The sequence below is a fragment of the Neopelma chrysocephalum genome, unplaced genomic scaffold, assembly GCF_003984885.1.
Source record: "Neopelma chrysocephalum unplaced genomic scaffold, ASM398488v2 Primary Assembly neopelma1_67, whole genome shotgun sequence".
Taxonomy (NCBI): domain Eukaryota; kingdom Metazoa; phylum Chordata; class Aves; order Passeriformes; family Pipridae; genus Neopelma; species Neopelma chrysocephalum.
Window position 1 is genome coordinate 3,039,099 of NW_020897726.1, and position 15,563 is coordinate 3,054,661.

Here is a 15,563-nt window from a genome sequence, read left to right on the forward strand (position 1 = left end):
CCCACAGCACTCTGATCAGGCATCATTGTGTGTTTTGCATCAGTGTGAGTGGCATCTGAAAGTCCAAGACAATGGTCAATTAGGTCTCATATGCTGTGGCATCTCAGGCTAATGCTGGAGGCACATGGCTGCAGATAAGACTGGAATTGTAATTTTGGTTTTTTTTTTAGATCAACCTTCTGGTTAATCCTAGGTGATAATGTAACTTTTTGGGGTCTGCTGAGCATCTGTTGTTTTAGCTATCAGCTTAGATGGAGCCTAACTAGACATTCCAACTTCAGTGCCTTTAAAATCCATTAAAAGCTCTCAACTGCTTGGTTTCCTGGCCTCTGCATATATATATATATATATATATGTATGATTGTCTTCTTAATGCCAGGCTAATATAGGATTGCTTCACTATTGCCATAACACTGTGTACACTGATAGAGGGTTCTGTTCTTCTCTCAAACAGGGTGAAATCGGACCTGCTGGTAACGTTGGTCCTACTGGTCCTGCTGGTCCAAGAGGAGAGATTGGACTTCCTGGTTCTAGTGGTCCTGTTGGCCCTCCAGTAAGTAACTTGCCTGACTTTATCTATTGTTGGATGGGTGTACCTTTGATTCTGAATGAACCAGCATTGTTATCTTCCTTAACAGGGCAACCCTGGTGCTAATGGTCTTCCAGGAGCTAAAGGTGCAGCTGTAAGTACAACTATACTCATACTTGTTTGCTTTAAAAAAAACCAAATTCAGTTAATGCAACAGAAAAGATAATAGGTTCATAATACCTTTTTTCTCCTCTGCTCTACAGGGTCTTCCTGGTGTTGCTGGTGCTCCAGGTCTTCCTGGTCCCCGTGGTATTCTTGGTCCTCCTGGCCCTGCTGGTCCTAGTGGTGCTAGAGGACTTGTTGTAAGTGACCTTGTATATTATGTGTCTTCATTTGAAAACTGGACACAGTGTCCACAGTAGTAAAAGATTTTCTCTGGATACATTTTTGTTATAATGCAGACATTTTTTCTTGCTGCACTATAATTGAACATTGTAGTTCAGTTCTGTGTCTCACTACTTGCTTCAGATGCCAAGACTCAAGAGGTTCACTTTGCACTCCCTTCGAGTGCAAGGACTGTTAACTCTGTCCATGCTGATAGTATCAAGAGAGATGTGGCAGCAATCGCACAGCTAGGCCCTCAATGGGTATCCTCAGCAGAGGAATCAGCCCTGAATGTGTCATAGTTCAATATATGTAATTTCTAAGCATCTTGAACATGTTTGTTTTCATGGCTATTAAGCCAAAAATACAATTGTACTCATTGACCGTTATTCACAATAGAGGCAGGCATGGCATGAGATGATCAAAGACTGTTTTGATTCATGAGAAAGCTCTCCAGGTAGAAGAGAAATTTTTTTGAACGATACGTAATTCTATTATCTCTTTTTTTTTGGACTCTAGGGTGAACCAGGCCCTGCCGGTCCCAAGGGAGAAAGTGGTGCCAAGGGTGAGCCTGTAAGTATGACAAAATGTGAAGGTTTTTTCAATCAAAAGCCTGATTATAACTGCAACACAGCACCTGATTTCTTCTTTTTCTCTATTTGTCTGACATAGGGTGCTGCTGGACCTCCTGGCCCTCCTGGTCCCAGTGGTGAGGAAGGCAAGAGAGGAAGCACTGGTGAACCTGGCTCTGCTGGTCCCCCAGGCCCTGCTGGTCTGAGAGTAGGTTTTCTTTTTGTGTTCCAGAAATCGAAGTAAAAGGAAAGAGGAAATCAATCAAGAGTCACAAAGACAAATTAAATAATTATGAGTAATTACATTTACATTAATGCTTCTACACAAAGATAATTTTCAATTCTAAGCCTTTTGATTAGTTGGGATCAAACCTATTTTTGCTTTGTGTTAATGCATATTTACAATCTTATCCCTGAAGCAATTAGAGGTTGCTTTGATTCATCCATTGTGTAATATTTAGTGAATTATCTTTTAATTACTCTTAAAGGTAGTGATGGAATTTAACTGCTCAAAACAGAGAATTGGTTCACATATCATAGGAGGCAAAAGCTTTCAATTCAGTGTCTTCAAGAATGCCTAGTACCCTTCTCACTGGGTGAGAAAAAGACCTCATGAACTTCAGGAAGCATGCAGGAAAACAATTCATAGGAAAATAATACGAAAAATGGCAGTGTTTCCACCAGATATTTTTTTGGCAGAGATAAAGATTTAGTGTTGCACCTTGGGTAGGGAGTCACAGAGAAATCAGTAACTCTCTACAGAGAAGGGAATGTGGAACTGTGTGAGCCAGGTTGTGGGATCCTAGCTGCTGGCTAGAGCCACTATTAGTTACAATGAACTCTGAAAATTCTGTGATACAAACAAAAATTCAAAGAAATCTATAGGAAGTGAAAGAGATTTCTTTCACAATATCGATTTACACTGAGGTGTGTGAGCTTAGAGCTGCACTTACCTCAAATTCAGCAGACGTGCTTGGAAGGCTGAAATTAAGCAAGCAACAACAGATTTAGTTCTTTCCGTTCCTTGATTTGTTTTGTGTTGACTTGCAGGGTGTGCCTGGATCTCGTGGTCTTCCTGGAGCTGATGGCAGAGCTGGTGTCATGGTAAGACTTTTGTCTGGGCCACTATTTCTGAACCATCTTCTTTTATACACAGACGTGATGCTTTTTCCTACCTCTGCCTTATTTTATTTCTTTCTTATGGTAGGGCCCTGCTGGTAACCGTGGTGCTAGTGGTCCTGTTGGTGCTAAGGGTCCTCATGGTGATGCTGGCCGTCCTGGTGAGCCTGGTCTTATGGGTCCAAGAGTAAGTTTGAACTCTGTGGTGTAAGTTTGAACTATGTAAAAAGAAAATGACTTACAATGAAGGGATAAAATTATTCAGAAATCCAAATGCAAAAATTCAGCATGTGCTAAACACAATTAGGGCACTTCCACCACTCTATTGAAAAAAATCTATGAGGAATGATTAGGAAGCATCAAAATATTTATTGAAATTAGTTCCTTTTGTTATGGTAGCGTTTGATTGCCTTGTCATGGAACAGTGTCCTCTTGTGCTGGATACTGCAGTGACTTCTGAAAGGGGTTTCCACTTGTGATTATTTACAGAATATGATCATTAAGATCACAACTGTGGTGTGTGTGTCCTCTTTAATGAACTAAAAGAAAAGCAAACCCTACTAAAACGATGAGATGGCTGATCTCAATTATTTCTATTTTATTTTGGAAATTATTTCACTGAAAGAAGCCATTCACTTTTAGTGGTGTTGGCTGCAGTCAGATTATGTCCTTGTCATGGTCTTTAATTCTCTTTACTCTTCCTACCCTACCCCATGAAGTGAAAAGGTTTTCAATGCACATGTGAAACTATTAGGCATCTGCAGATATTGAAACACACTCTCCTCCAAAGCAGAGCCTAAATAAGTTTATCTGAGTGAAACAGGTACTAACCTATGTTGATTTTCAACTGGCAAGGGAACACACCACCAAATTAAACTTCAGTGTGCTTTAGATGTAAACTTGATAAGTCAGACGGTCCTGTTTCCTCAGTGTATATTGATAACTTGGCATCTCTCTGTGTGTACGCATACATGTAGAAAAAATGTTGATTAACTGTTGGGTGAGTTGGTTTCCTTCTAAAAACATGAAACTTTTCCTTTCTCAGGGTCTCCCAGGTCAGCCTGGAAGCCCAGGCCCTGCTGGCAAGGAGGGTCCTGTTGTAAGTACTTTGCTTTTCATTCTGTTCCCCCATTGCATGTGAAACACACACATAAAGTGAGATTTTAAAAAGCAGAGATCTCGGTACTGAGCCCTCACACAACTACATAGAACCAGCAAAATTTTACTACCATATTAGTCAGAAGAACAGTGTGAAACTTTCCATTCATTTCTGTGGGTCTCAGATCAGGCCTGTGTCCTGGAAGGGGAAGAAGAAATACGCAGTTCTATGAAAGGAGAGAAAAAAAATGGAGGAATGCATGAGCATGCAGTGTATCAATGATGTTTAAAAGTTAAATGGCATTTGCTTCCTGTCAGTACACATTTCTCCCAAAGCTGAACTCTAATTAAATTACCCCAGCCATTTAATAGTATGATTTCTCTTTCTAGGGTTTCCCTGGAGCAGATGGTAGGGTTGGGCCAATTGGTCCAGCTGGTAATAGAGGTGAGCCTGGCAACATTGGATTCCCTGGACCAAAAGGTCCCACTGTAAGTACAGTACAAAAGCTTTCTATTACTATGAAGGTATTTCCAGACATCTTTAGGTCCCCAGCTCTGACATTAATCAAACACATCTCCCTGTATCTTCCTGTACTGCTTATTGTAGCATCCACTTACATTCAAGATTTTTGTTTTAAATTATTTTTCAGTTATCCAAAATATGATTAAACAACTGAAAAACAATGTAATTAGCTTAGGAATAATTGGACACTGAAGTGATTAGGATAATACATGTCTATTTTATAATCTCTGCATCTCCAATTTGTCATTTCTGTATATAGGCTTCAGGAAAAGTTCTGTAAAATTTGGCCATTAAGGTTCAGTTCCAGAATACTGTTATTTATGGAGAACTATCCAAAGATCACTCAGTTTAGAAGAAAAGTTACCCATGACTTCAGTGGGCCTCTTGATATATCCCACAGAGGCCACAGATAACAATAATAACCTCCTGGATTTGGGTGCTGCTATACATACACACACAGGCATACATAAGTAGAGTGTATTGCATAGGATACTATGCAGAGAGTCATGAGTTATGATCTCAAAAAATAAGAAAATGGAGTTTTGAAAAGACAAGATGTTTATTTTTGAGATATTCAAAGTGATCTAAAAAGTCAGATGGAGCTTGTGGGTGTTTTAATTGGGGTTAAAGAATTATTACAATAAATCTTCTGGCAAGGAGAGTGTGTCTGCTTAGTAGTATAAACTGAGTCTAAGGTTGGTCTTGGTTGACTTTTATATCTCTTTTTCTTTCGACTTCAGGGTGAACCTGGCAAACCTGGTGAAAGAGGCAATGTTGGTCTTGCTGGCCCACGGGTATGTGGATATAATTGCTTTAGCACCCTCCAGAGAGAAAGAAGTAGATTTTCAAAACCTCTGTAATAAGATACCATTGACCTGTGCAAGCATGAATAGATGATGAAAGAGAAAAGCACTTGGGAATACATTCATCTAGCCTCATGTCAGTGGGGGCTGTTACTTAATGGATAAATGAAAACTCCTCTTCTTGGGTGTTAATTGGGTAATTAATTTTGCAGTATTATCATCTTATGAAGAGGGAAAAAATAACACTCCCTGTCCTCAATTCTTTGAGGACAGTGTATGGTTTCCAATTTATCCTGTAAATTTCCAACTTCTTATTAATAGCTGAAACTTACTAATTTTTCCATGTAGAGGGATTAAAGAATCAGTCTGTTGTGGGAAAAATGCTATCGGCAAGGTTCCTATATTCTGTAATTCCAAAATAAGCTTTCTTAAGGATGAATGTGCTGCAATAATTGAATCACCAGAATTTAAAATTGTAAGCATCTTTAGCACACTTTGACAGTGAAGTTTCTGTGGTTAAGTTCAAAATGCACTGGAAGAGACCTTTGGTTTTGGCACATAATAATTTAGATATATTATTTATAAAAAATCAAAACTTTGATAACAGCTTTCTACTTGAACACCTATAGGGTGCTCCTGGTCCAGAGGGAAACAACGGTGCTCAAGGTCCTCCTGGAGTCACTGTGAGTAACAGCTTTTACACAGGTCCAATTTGTGATTTACTTTTCATTAGTGGGACCTCCCATTTTTAAATCCATTTTCCTGTATTTCTCCTTCCAAGTTAATCAGTTGTTTTTCATTCCATCCAGGGGAATCAAGGTGGAAAGGGTGAAACAGGTCCTGCTGGCCCTCCTGGCTTCCAGGTAAGTAGCCATGTGCTCTGCTCAATATTATCTATGATTTCTAAAGCATGAAGTGCTTCTGCCTTAACTTTATATGCATTCTTGTTTCTTTACACTTAGGGTCTGCCAGGTCCCTCGGGTCCAGCTGGTGAAGCTGGTAAACCAGGAGAAAGGGTGAGTGGCACGTACAGTACTCTACGAGCTGGGGCAGGCATTGCGTAAGTGCTGTGTTTCAAATTGCACATGTGGTGAAGCAAGAGCCTGTTGGATCTATTTGCCAAAAAAAAAGCAATCTGTGTTATATGCAAAGTTTAATAGTCCCTTTTGTTAAAGCTAGCCACAAATGAAGAAGTTCTATTGGAACTTGCATCATACTTCTTTTTCTAAGTTTTGGTATGAAACTGAGCCAAGACAGTCCTTTGCTTTTTGGGCCTTAGGCAGTAATAAAATATGCCTCCTCCCCCAGAGGAGGAGACAGTACATGAAAAATATTTTACTTCACATTTCTTTTGAAATCTTTCAGGTTAAGTCTAACCTGCATTACTCCAATTATGTTCTTTTACAGCTCTGTTGACTTCGGTGAATTTACAATGATGTACAACTGAGGTAGCTTAGGCGTGATATGTTCTCTGACTGCTGCACAGTTAGTGTGTGATGAAATCTGCAAATTGTTTATCCTATGTGTCATAACCACCTTTAATATTTATAGTTACATCTATCTGTGTCCCTGTAAAATAACTTACAATGCATATACCTGAAAAAAAGAGCTTGTAATTAAATAGGTAGCTCTTCTGATGAAAAATTATCTCATGTGTGCCTTGAGATACTGTGCAGCTAGATGAAAAGGGCTTATTTCCATGTATCTAAAAGATGGCTATTTGCCTGAAAATGTTCAATATGCTGTTGCAATTTGAGAAGCATTTCTGTTTACTGCTAAGAAACAAAGTACAATTTCAGCAAACAAGTTTGCTTTAGAAATAAGCCTTACCAGTATATCTACTCTCTTCTAGGGTCTTCATGGTGAATTTGGTGTCCCTGGTCCTGCTGGCCCAAGAGTAAGTAACTCATTTGAAATCTGGTACAGACTGTCTTAAGAATGTGTTCAATAATAGTTGTAGCTATATACATTTCCAAGTTCCTCAAGGCAAAAAGCCTTGTTATAGAATACAGTGTATTGCAGAGCAGATTCCCAGGAATGAAAGAGAATTATCTCTGCTCTTTGCACATGTTAGGAGGTTATATGATTATATAATACAACAGTTACCAGTGTTAGTAAACTTCTGGATAAGCAGTATGATTATTACCCAAATAACGATACCCTGTATTAACCTCACGATGAGACTGTGGATGACAAAAGACTAATCCTACAGTGTTACACTGAGGCCTGATGCATATGAGAATTTTCAAGTACAGTGCCTGTGTGCAGACCTTCTTAGTCTGACCACTTCAGTTGTCCTATCCCTTACTTGCCAGCTCCTACCTCTCAGGTAACCTCTTTGTGAATAGAACCTCTTTGTGCATTCAGAGCCTGGAATAGCCATTGGAAGGTATTGCCTTCCACTTCCCTTTATTCCTGCACTGTCAATAAACATCTTTAAAGAGCTTTGTGCGGAGGCCTTCCTGCATGGCAAGAAGATCTCATTTATGTAGAATAATAAGTAGTTTATAAAATGCTCGATTAATTATTTGCTCTCCAAATTCATCTATAAAGAGATTGATATTTAACCTACTTCTGTTGCTTCTTCTTTTCTTCTGACTTCCAGCCTAAATGTATCCAATGACAAATATTCCCATTCACTCTTATAAGTTATGTTGATCAGTTTAAACAGCACTTTCCCTCCCTATATTTAGTGCCCTGAGACTGAATCTTAAGGCATCAGTATCAATAACGATGTGCCCTCTAAACTTTGCTGATCTATCCAAGCCTTTGTCATAGTAGTAGCAGTTACTTGCCTCTGCTCTAGCTTGCCTTAAGTATCTCAAACCCAGCCCAGGATGTATTTCATTCAGTATTCAAAATTAAATCTTTCTGATGCTTTGTACACAAAACTAACACTAACTAAAAATACCTCACTTCTTGTGCCAAGTCATGTTTGCCTTTTTCATGTCTGCATCATGTCGTTGGCTACTGGCTATCACTTTTCCCTTTCTGTCATTTTCACCAATGAAACTTCCATTTACAGCAGAAATTCTCATTTTTAGTGCCTACAAAAATGGCCTGATACTTTGCACTCTTGAATTTTATCTCACTTTTGCTGTGACAGTCATCTAGCAGGTTATTCACTTCTTCCTGTGTAATATGCCAACCTTTCTTCCTGTTGACAAAAACTTCCACCTTTGTGATATCTGCATATTTCATAAATATCTATCTTCCTTTTCAGCCTCTCTATCATTAAGAAAGTGTATGTAAAAGAAATATTAATCGAGGGACATTTGTAAAATATAATTTAATCTTCCACATCATTGGTGCTTCTAACAGTGTGCTACGTCTCCTTGAGTCAGTTCTTTGACCACATTATAGTTCTCATGAAAAATCCCAGATTTTGTATAATAACTACAAAGCTGTTATGCAAAATTCAACATATTAGACATAATACTGTACAAAATCTAGCATAATGAAAAATCTCTATTATACCTTATCAGATTGTTCCCTGATGTCCAGCTTGATCACACTGAGATAATTTGAAATATAGAAATATCAGTTTTACTAAAGATCTTTGATAGATCTGTTGTGCATTTAAACCCAGTTTCCGGCTGCTTCCACATCTTCGGATGACCTCTATTTCAGAATTTATCCTTATGCCTGTTAAAATGTACAGCTCACATTAATAGGCTTTAGCTGTCACCTTTATTCTCCAATATTCACCAGGCATTTGACACTGTAAAAATAATTGTTTGCCAATTATTATTGCTTTAATTTCACTAGCATCCATTATTTTTCCTAAAACAGAATCTCCATTTGGCAATAGAATGCAAGACACTGTTACCAGAATGAGCACAGTAGACAAAATCCATGTTCAAAAAGTATTTGTAACCTAATTGTCAGCTGTTACCATGATGCAAGACTTTATTACCTCATTTTGCTGTATTTGTGTCAAAAGCTGGAGCCAGTTCTTATGACCAGTTTAGTTAGTGGCTGTACAATTCTTACACAGTTCTTAGTGTTTTGTTCAGATTAAAATGCTACTAGCCAGTGCTTTAAAACCTCTCAGCTACGGAGAAATTCAAGGGAAAACTTAAATCAGACTGTCTCCTGTAGGGTGAACGTGGTCCTCCTGGTGAAAGCGGTGCTGTTGGTCCCGCCGGTTCCATTGGAAGCCGTGGTCCTGCTGGCCCACCAGGCCCTGATGGTAACAAGGTAAACCTTTCCCAGCTGCCACTGCCTTGCTGTTGAATTCTTGATGATTGAATTTGGACACAATCCAAAACCTGGTTTCCTGAGACCATAGGTGATAACTGCCAATAGGTAGTTACCAATACACTACAGCCCCTGGGTCATCTCTTCAAGTGGTAAAGCTCCATCCCAGCTAGTCCATGCTAATATTAAATGGGTGGTACTATAGATGATGGGAGGGGAACTCAGTTTGAATACAGCTTGTCAGCTGGGTATCCTATTATTCTGTTTTGAGATAGGACCTGAGATTTTGACTGAAATCCATGCTGAATTCTATTTATACCCACATCTACTTGTACACAGGAAGTTCTTGTGTCTAGTAAGCAATATTCTTCCCCAAACATCAGGGCAATAATAAGTGGTTATCTAACAAATTACGTTGGTTTGATGATAACTGAATCTGGGTCTTAGTTTTCAGGATTTTCATGGGGAATCTTTCTACAGAAGTTTAGTTGGGAACATGGGACACCCTAAAACCTCAGGAGCCCACAGAATCAGAGAGTGTTCACATGTAGCATCTTAACTAGCTAAAAAAGTAAAATACATACAATAGCTTAAGACAAAATGCTACTATTCACACTGTTTACAACCAAGCAGAATGATGAGCAAAGCACTAATGATGATTTTGTTCCAAACTGTGTGAATGATCTGACCCTGACTTACATGATATGCTGTTGCTGCTAGGGTGAGCCTGGCAATGTTGGTGCTGCTGGTGCTCCTGGTCCTGCTGGCCCTGGTGGAATCCCAGGAGAGAGAGGTGTTGCTGGTGTTCCAGGAGGCAAGGGTGAAAAGGTAAGGTGGACAACTGCTTTGTCACTGCATGCGCTGGTTTGGGAGATGCCTGAATTTCGTTAACTTGAAAAAACCTGAATGGAACTTTTATTTACTGTGAAACTGTATTACTTAGTGAGCAAGTAGAGGTTGGTCTAACAGACTGGCAATCTAAGGTTTTATTCTTATCTTTGCTCAGCATTTGTGATTGGCTTAAGTGGCAATTGGTTCTTCACAGGATTGGGTAACAATGAGCTTATCTTTACCAGAGAAATACTAAAGCTGTCTTTGAGTACAGACTTTATGGTAGGAATGGGCCTACCAATCACAAAGGACTGTGTCTCTGGATCAAATCCATGACTGCTCGGGGTGCAGTGACAATATAAGCAAATCAGTTGCAAAAAGTTTTGGATTGTATCAGTTTTCCATAAAATCAGAAATTATTTTAGCCAATTTAAACTCTTATATAAAGCTGTAAACTCTGGTTGCAAGTTCTGTTGCTACTTCTGCTTTGCCATATAATTATCTATAGAATTGATTTTTATCTTGCTATGTACCTTTCATTCCATATTCTCTCCTGTTCATTATTTAAAATCTAAACTGAGATGTTTAGAACTCCATTATTTGACTAAAAATCCATAGTCATTTATCATAAATGAAGTTGTAAGGAAATTTTTAAAAATTCCTTGCAAACTTTTTAAAAAACACTATGTATTGACATGCAAATTAATGCAGAAGTCTAGGCTGTATTTAGGGAAAAAAAAGACATAGAACAGAGTGCTGGTCTGATTTCTTGACTCCAGTGGTGGCGTGGATATAACAAAAATTTATATGAAACTTATGGCATTTTATGTTACCACCCATATGACATCATTGTTTGTAACAGCTGTTTTCTTGCTTCAATTAGAAAGTATAACATGAATACCTAGAATAATTTTTACAGATAGCTATTTCTTGACCAAAAGTAAAGGGGTTTTGACAGGGGATTTATATTCATAATTGGTAATATACATCAACTTGGTTTTGAATTTTTAATTCCATCCAAAATTCTTGGTATCTTGGAGAAACTAGATAGGTTTCCCATGAAAGAAGCAGACTTATAATTCTGAAAAGCATGTCAATCCTCTTTGCAAATTTTCACTTTTCAAGTCAGTATATACTCAGAAATAAGAATGAAATAATAATCAAAGTCCATTCCCAAAAAATACCCTAGTATTATAAGCATCTTGTATGATGTGCAAGTAACACACAGGTACCCAGCAAACAGTTCAAGACTTCTTTCATACAAACTGCTGTGTTCATTACCAATATAATGCTTTTCTCCCCTCTGTGTATTCTAGGGTGCCCCAGGTCTGAGAGGTGATATGGGTGCAACAGGAAGAGACGGTGCTCGTGTGAGTATCTTTTGGTTCTACTTGAGTTTACCTTGCTGCACCTCAGAACTTCAGTGACTGAAAAGGATGTTCAGGACTTAAGTTTCCCCCTTATTGTGTCACTGCTTCTTTCTGCTTATTTTAATACAAATCAATGTGATTTTGTTGCCCCTTTGTCCAGGGATGTTTGAATTTAGGGGGAGAAAGAGAGAAAAGTGTTTACTTCTCATGCATCCAAGCAGAGAAATTACACGAGCAGAGAACCTTGTATTGCATAGCTATTCACTGTGACATTATCTTCTTTGATTTCATGAGCTCAACCCAGACAGCTAATTCTAAAGGCAGCCTGCAAAGCTACACAAAAATTATCATTAATTTGAGATTTAAGGTGCCTGTCCTAGAATTAATACTTGGGAAGGAAATAACAATAATAACAATAATAATTGAAAAGGAAAATAAGAGAATAGATCATGTGTCCTTTATCTTGAAAACATCTGGAAGAAAGTTACACACCTTTCTCTAGGAGGAAAGAGAAAAATTATTTAAAGTACTTGCTCCTACTCACATTTTGTTAGAAATGGTGTCCTGTCTCTTGACCTACAGGGTCTCCCTGGTGCTATTGGTGCTCCTGGCCCTGCTGGTGGTGCTGGTGATCGGGTAAGTCTACTCTTTGAATGAAAAAGTGTCTTGTTTGTTTATGCAGTTTGCCCACGTGTGAACATTAAAGATGATTTCCATCTTTCCAATGTGCACAAGTTCAGTACATTTTTCAGACTTGGGAGGCAAATTTATTGGGACTATTCAGCAAAGTTTGCCATAGGATCCCAAACCTTTTCCTAAAAGGGCAGGGAAGTGATGCACATGTACATGATACTGTGTTATATGGGGAGAAGATTCTGATTCAGGCTTTGGCTGAAATCTTCCCAGTCAAAGTTAAGCTCCACAACCCTTCTCACACTGTGAGAAGGGGTTTTGATATAGTGATGAATAACCATACATTATCTCAGAATGATCCTGTCTGAGAATTGTTAGAAATTATTAATACAGGGTGGGTCAAAAAAGAAGCATTTTTCAGTAACATCCCCTCCAGTAGAGACACAGGGGACTCACTACATGCACCAGTACCACAAGGTCACCCCTATTCTGATTACAGCAAGGCCTTTCTCCACAGTGTCATAATGTTTTCTGCTATCTGTTTAAGGGTGAAGGAGGCCCTGCTGGTCCTGCTGGTCCTGCTGGTGCCCGTGGTATCCCTGTAAGTAGCAATTTCTGCAACTATTCTTGTCTCAAAGACATGATGTTCAGAAAACTGCCCTTTTAAAGCCCAGTCCAACCAGTCCTCTCTTCTTTGTTCTCTCTTTAGGGTGAACGCGGTGAGCCTGGTCCCGTAGGTCCAAGTGGATTTGCTGGACCCCCTGTGAGTTCTATTTGTGCTTTCCTGATATTGATGCCATGCCATTCCTCTCTTTCCTTCACAAGAGTTCTAGCTCATTATTCTGTCTGTTTTTCTGCCTGTAGGGTGCAGCTGGTCAGCCTGGTGCTAAAGGCGAGCGTGGGCCTAAAGGACCTAAGGGTGAAGTTGGACCAACAGGTGCTATTGGCCCAATCGGTGCTTCTGGACCACCAGTAAGTGAACTGTGTCTTATTAAAATGCACAGTTCTTAACTGTGCTATGCAAGCAATACACTAATCTGAAGGCCTTGAATTCTGAAAAAGTAATTAAAAAAAGAAACAAAACTTCAAAACAAACTAGGCTGTGTGGAAATTCACCTTACTGATTTTTCACACATTATATAAACTTTGTCAATCTATTTATGTGGGCTCAGATTGTGAGTCTGGAACTGAAATAAGGAGAAAAAAAAAACACACCTACTTTTCACCTTGCTCTGAAGATCAGCAAAATCAGTCTATCTTGGACCATCCAGGGAGTGATTGTGGGTAAGTTCTGAGCTGAGGATGTTGATACCTTTCTCTCAAAGTCAGGATGTGCTGTCACAGACTAGTTTTCAGACTCAGTCATCCAGAAGTGCATGTGGAAATTTGTTCATGCACCCACTTGCACACAGGCTTTTCATGTGCTACCAGCTCTATAGCCCAAAGCTATATTCTGCTTCACATGCATGCAGCCCATTATTGGGGAACTGGTTGAATCATGCACAAAGTCAGACCCAGGTAGTTCAAATACCATAAAGTGTTGCAAGATAACGTGGCTTGGGGTACTTACTGTATAATTTTAATAGACCAACACCAGGCTGTTGCACTATGTGGATGTATAAGTCACACAGTGCAAAAGGGGGACTTACTGGTTTTGCCCTACTTTCACATTTTGACTTCCAGATTTGTTTAGATGCGCATAACATTTGCAAGGAAATTCATTTGAATCGTAAATACCTTGTATGCAACTCTTCGTAGGCCTTATAATGCTGATTTTAAATGTCTGTGAGAATTTAATACCCTAGTACCAGGATAGGCAGTGTGGTTTTGGGCCCAGTTATCCTCCTGCTGGAGTAAAAATTACCCTTAGCTATCACAAGAGAGACACTGAGCCCTTATTGTAAATAGGGAACATTAACTGCCTTTGCTTAATCCATCTCTCTTTTTCAATCCTTCATACCTAGGGTCCTGCTGGTGCTGCTGGTCCTGCTGGCCCTCGTGGTGATGCTGGTCCTCCTGTAAGTCTTCAAGCTTTTGGTACTGACATTGTTGCTTTTCATGAAGTTATTGTTGCCTTTAAAATTAATCTGCCTTTTCACTATGATTTTTAGGGCATGACTGGTTTCCCTGGTGCTGCTGGAAGAGTTGGTCCTCCTGGCCCTGCTGTAAGTAACTAATGAAGTTCTAATGGGAGATAAATGAGAAGTTGCTTTGGTTAGGGATAATCCTAAGTTTTGTTTCATTGACACAAATTCTAATTGCACTAGATATCTCAGATCCCTATAGGATTGGATAAGAAAAAAAATCTAACTGTTCAAACTCCCTGAGCAGGATCTATGCATTTAATTCTTGGGGTTTTTTTACAGTCTGTCAAGCATTCTTATTCATCTTGAAGTACCCAATCATTTGCAAAATCTGTGTTGATTTCCTTTTATTCAAATCAATGGCTACACAGTTATTCCTGGTGGAGTGGAATAAGGACATCATGTCCAATCTGCAGAAGCATGTTAAGGTTATCTTGTATCCACACTTTCTAAACTATCTGCAGTTCCAGCCCCTGTCTTGAGCAGGGAAATGTCTCATTATGTTTTAGAATGTGAATCCCTGCTTATTTATTTTTCAGCCAGGAAATCTCATTCCAGATTGACACTTGAAATTTTTCTTTTCAAAGGTGTTTCCAACCTTTACCAAAAGGCAATTCTTTCCCTAGATACCCTAGATTTAAATAAATTTTAAATCCCAGTATCTAAAGCAAATAATCCTGTTGAATTGGAAGAGTTTGGGGTTTTTTCTCATAGATTTTATAATTGCAATTAATGTCTCCAGAGAGAGCTAAATCTATATTTTCCCACCAAATTATGCCACTTTCACCTGCCCTGATTAAAAAAAAACCCTGAGTTCAATAACTCTGCAGATTCTAGTTATCCTCTGCTGACAAAGCAATTGAAGTTGCTACATCAGAGTAGCTGATAACATGTTTATTGCAAAGCACATTTTTTTTTACATGGACTTAAAGTGAAGTTTATCTCTGATATACCCAGTTAATGGGTCTATATTGTAATGGTGTTATATTCATACTCAATCCTAGGGCATCACTGGTCCCCCTGGTCCTCCTGGCCCAGCTGGCAAAGATGGTCCTAGAGGTCTACGTGGTGATGTTGGACCAGTTGGCCGCACTGGTGAACAAGGTATTGCTGGCCCACCTGGCTTTGCTGGTGAGAAAGGTCCATCTGGAGAGGCCGGTGCCGCTGTAAGTTACTGAGTATAACAGCTTGTTAAAGGTGTTTCTCTTATGTAAATGTTGGGGCTTCTAAGATACTTTCTGCGTTTGTGAAGGGCTTTTCTGTTTTACCCACAAATTTAGGAAAGCTTTTAATTGTTTATAGAAGTTGTTTATAGGTGTGTTTGACAAACACGCCTTTAAAAAGTGAACCTGATCCCTGGATCAGGGGTTTTTTTGCTCTTTGTTTTTCTTGTGGTGAGTTGTATCTTTCTCTGTAA

At 39.1% G+C, this 15,563-nt stretch overlaps 1 protein-coding gene across 1 annotated transcript in view; it reads left to right on the forward strand.

Annotated features, from left to right (window-relative positions):
* The window catches only part of COL1A2 (collagen type I alpha 2 chain), a 39,041-nt gene that overhangs the window by 15,397 nt on the left and 8,081 nt on the right, over nt 1-15,563 (forward strand). The window contains exons 17-40 of the mRNA XM_027684680.1: nt 455-553; nt 639-683; nt 793-891; nt 1,433-1,486; nt 1,586-1,693; nt 2,536-2,589; nt 2,693-2,791; nt 3,650-3,703; nt 4,093-4,191; nt 4,966-5,019; nt 5,658-5,711; nt 5,838-5,891; nt 5,991-6,044; nt 6,881-6,925; nt 9,130-9,228; nt 9,949-10,056; nt 11,376-11,429; nt 12,012-12,065; nt 12,610-12,663; nt 12,772-12,825; nt 12,927-13,034; nt 14,027-14,080; nt 14,174-14,227; nt 15,151-15,312. Coding sequence (XP_027540481.1) covers nt 455-553; nt 639-683; nt 793-891; nt 1,433-1,486; nt 1,586-1,693; nt 2,536-2,589; nt 2,693-2,791; nt 3,650-3,703; nt 4,093-4,191; nt 4,966-5,019; nt 5,658-5,711; nt 5,838-5,891; nt 5,991-6,044; nt 6,881-6,925; nt 9,130-9,228; nt 9,949-10,056; nt 11,376-11,429; nt 12,012-12,065; nt 12,610-12,663; nt 12,772-12,825; nt 12,927-13,034; nt 14,027-14,080; nt 14,174-14,227; nt 15,151-15,312 — 1,773 coding nt within the window. The remainder of the gene's footprint in view (nt 1-454; nt 554-638; nt 684-792; nt 892-1,432; nt 1,487-1,585; nt 1,694-2,535; nt 2,590-2,692; nt 2,792-3,649; nt 3,704-4,092; nt 4,192-4,965; nt 5,020-5,657; nt 5,712-5,837; nt 5,892-5,990; nt 6,045-6,880; nt 6,926-9,129; nt 9,229-9,948; nt 10,057-11,375; nt 11,430-12,011; nt 12,066-12,609; nt 12,664-12,771; nt 12,826-12,926; nt 13,035-14,026; nt 14,081-14,173; nt 14,228-15,150; nt 15,313-15,563) is intronic.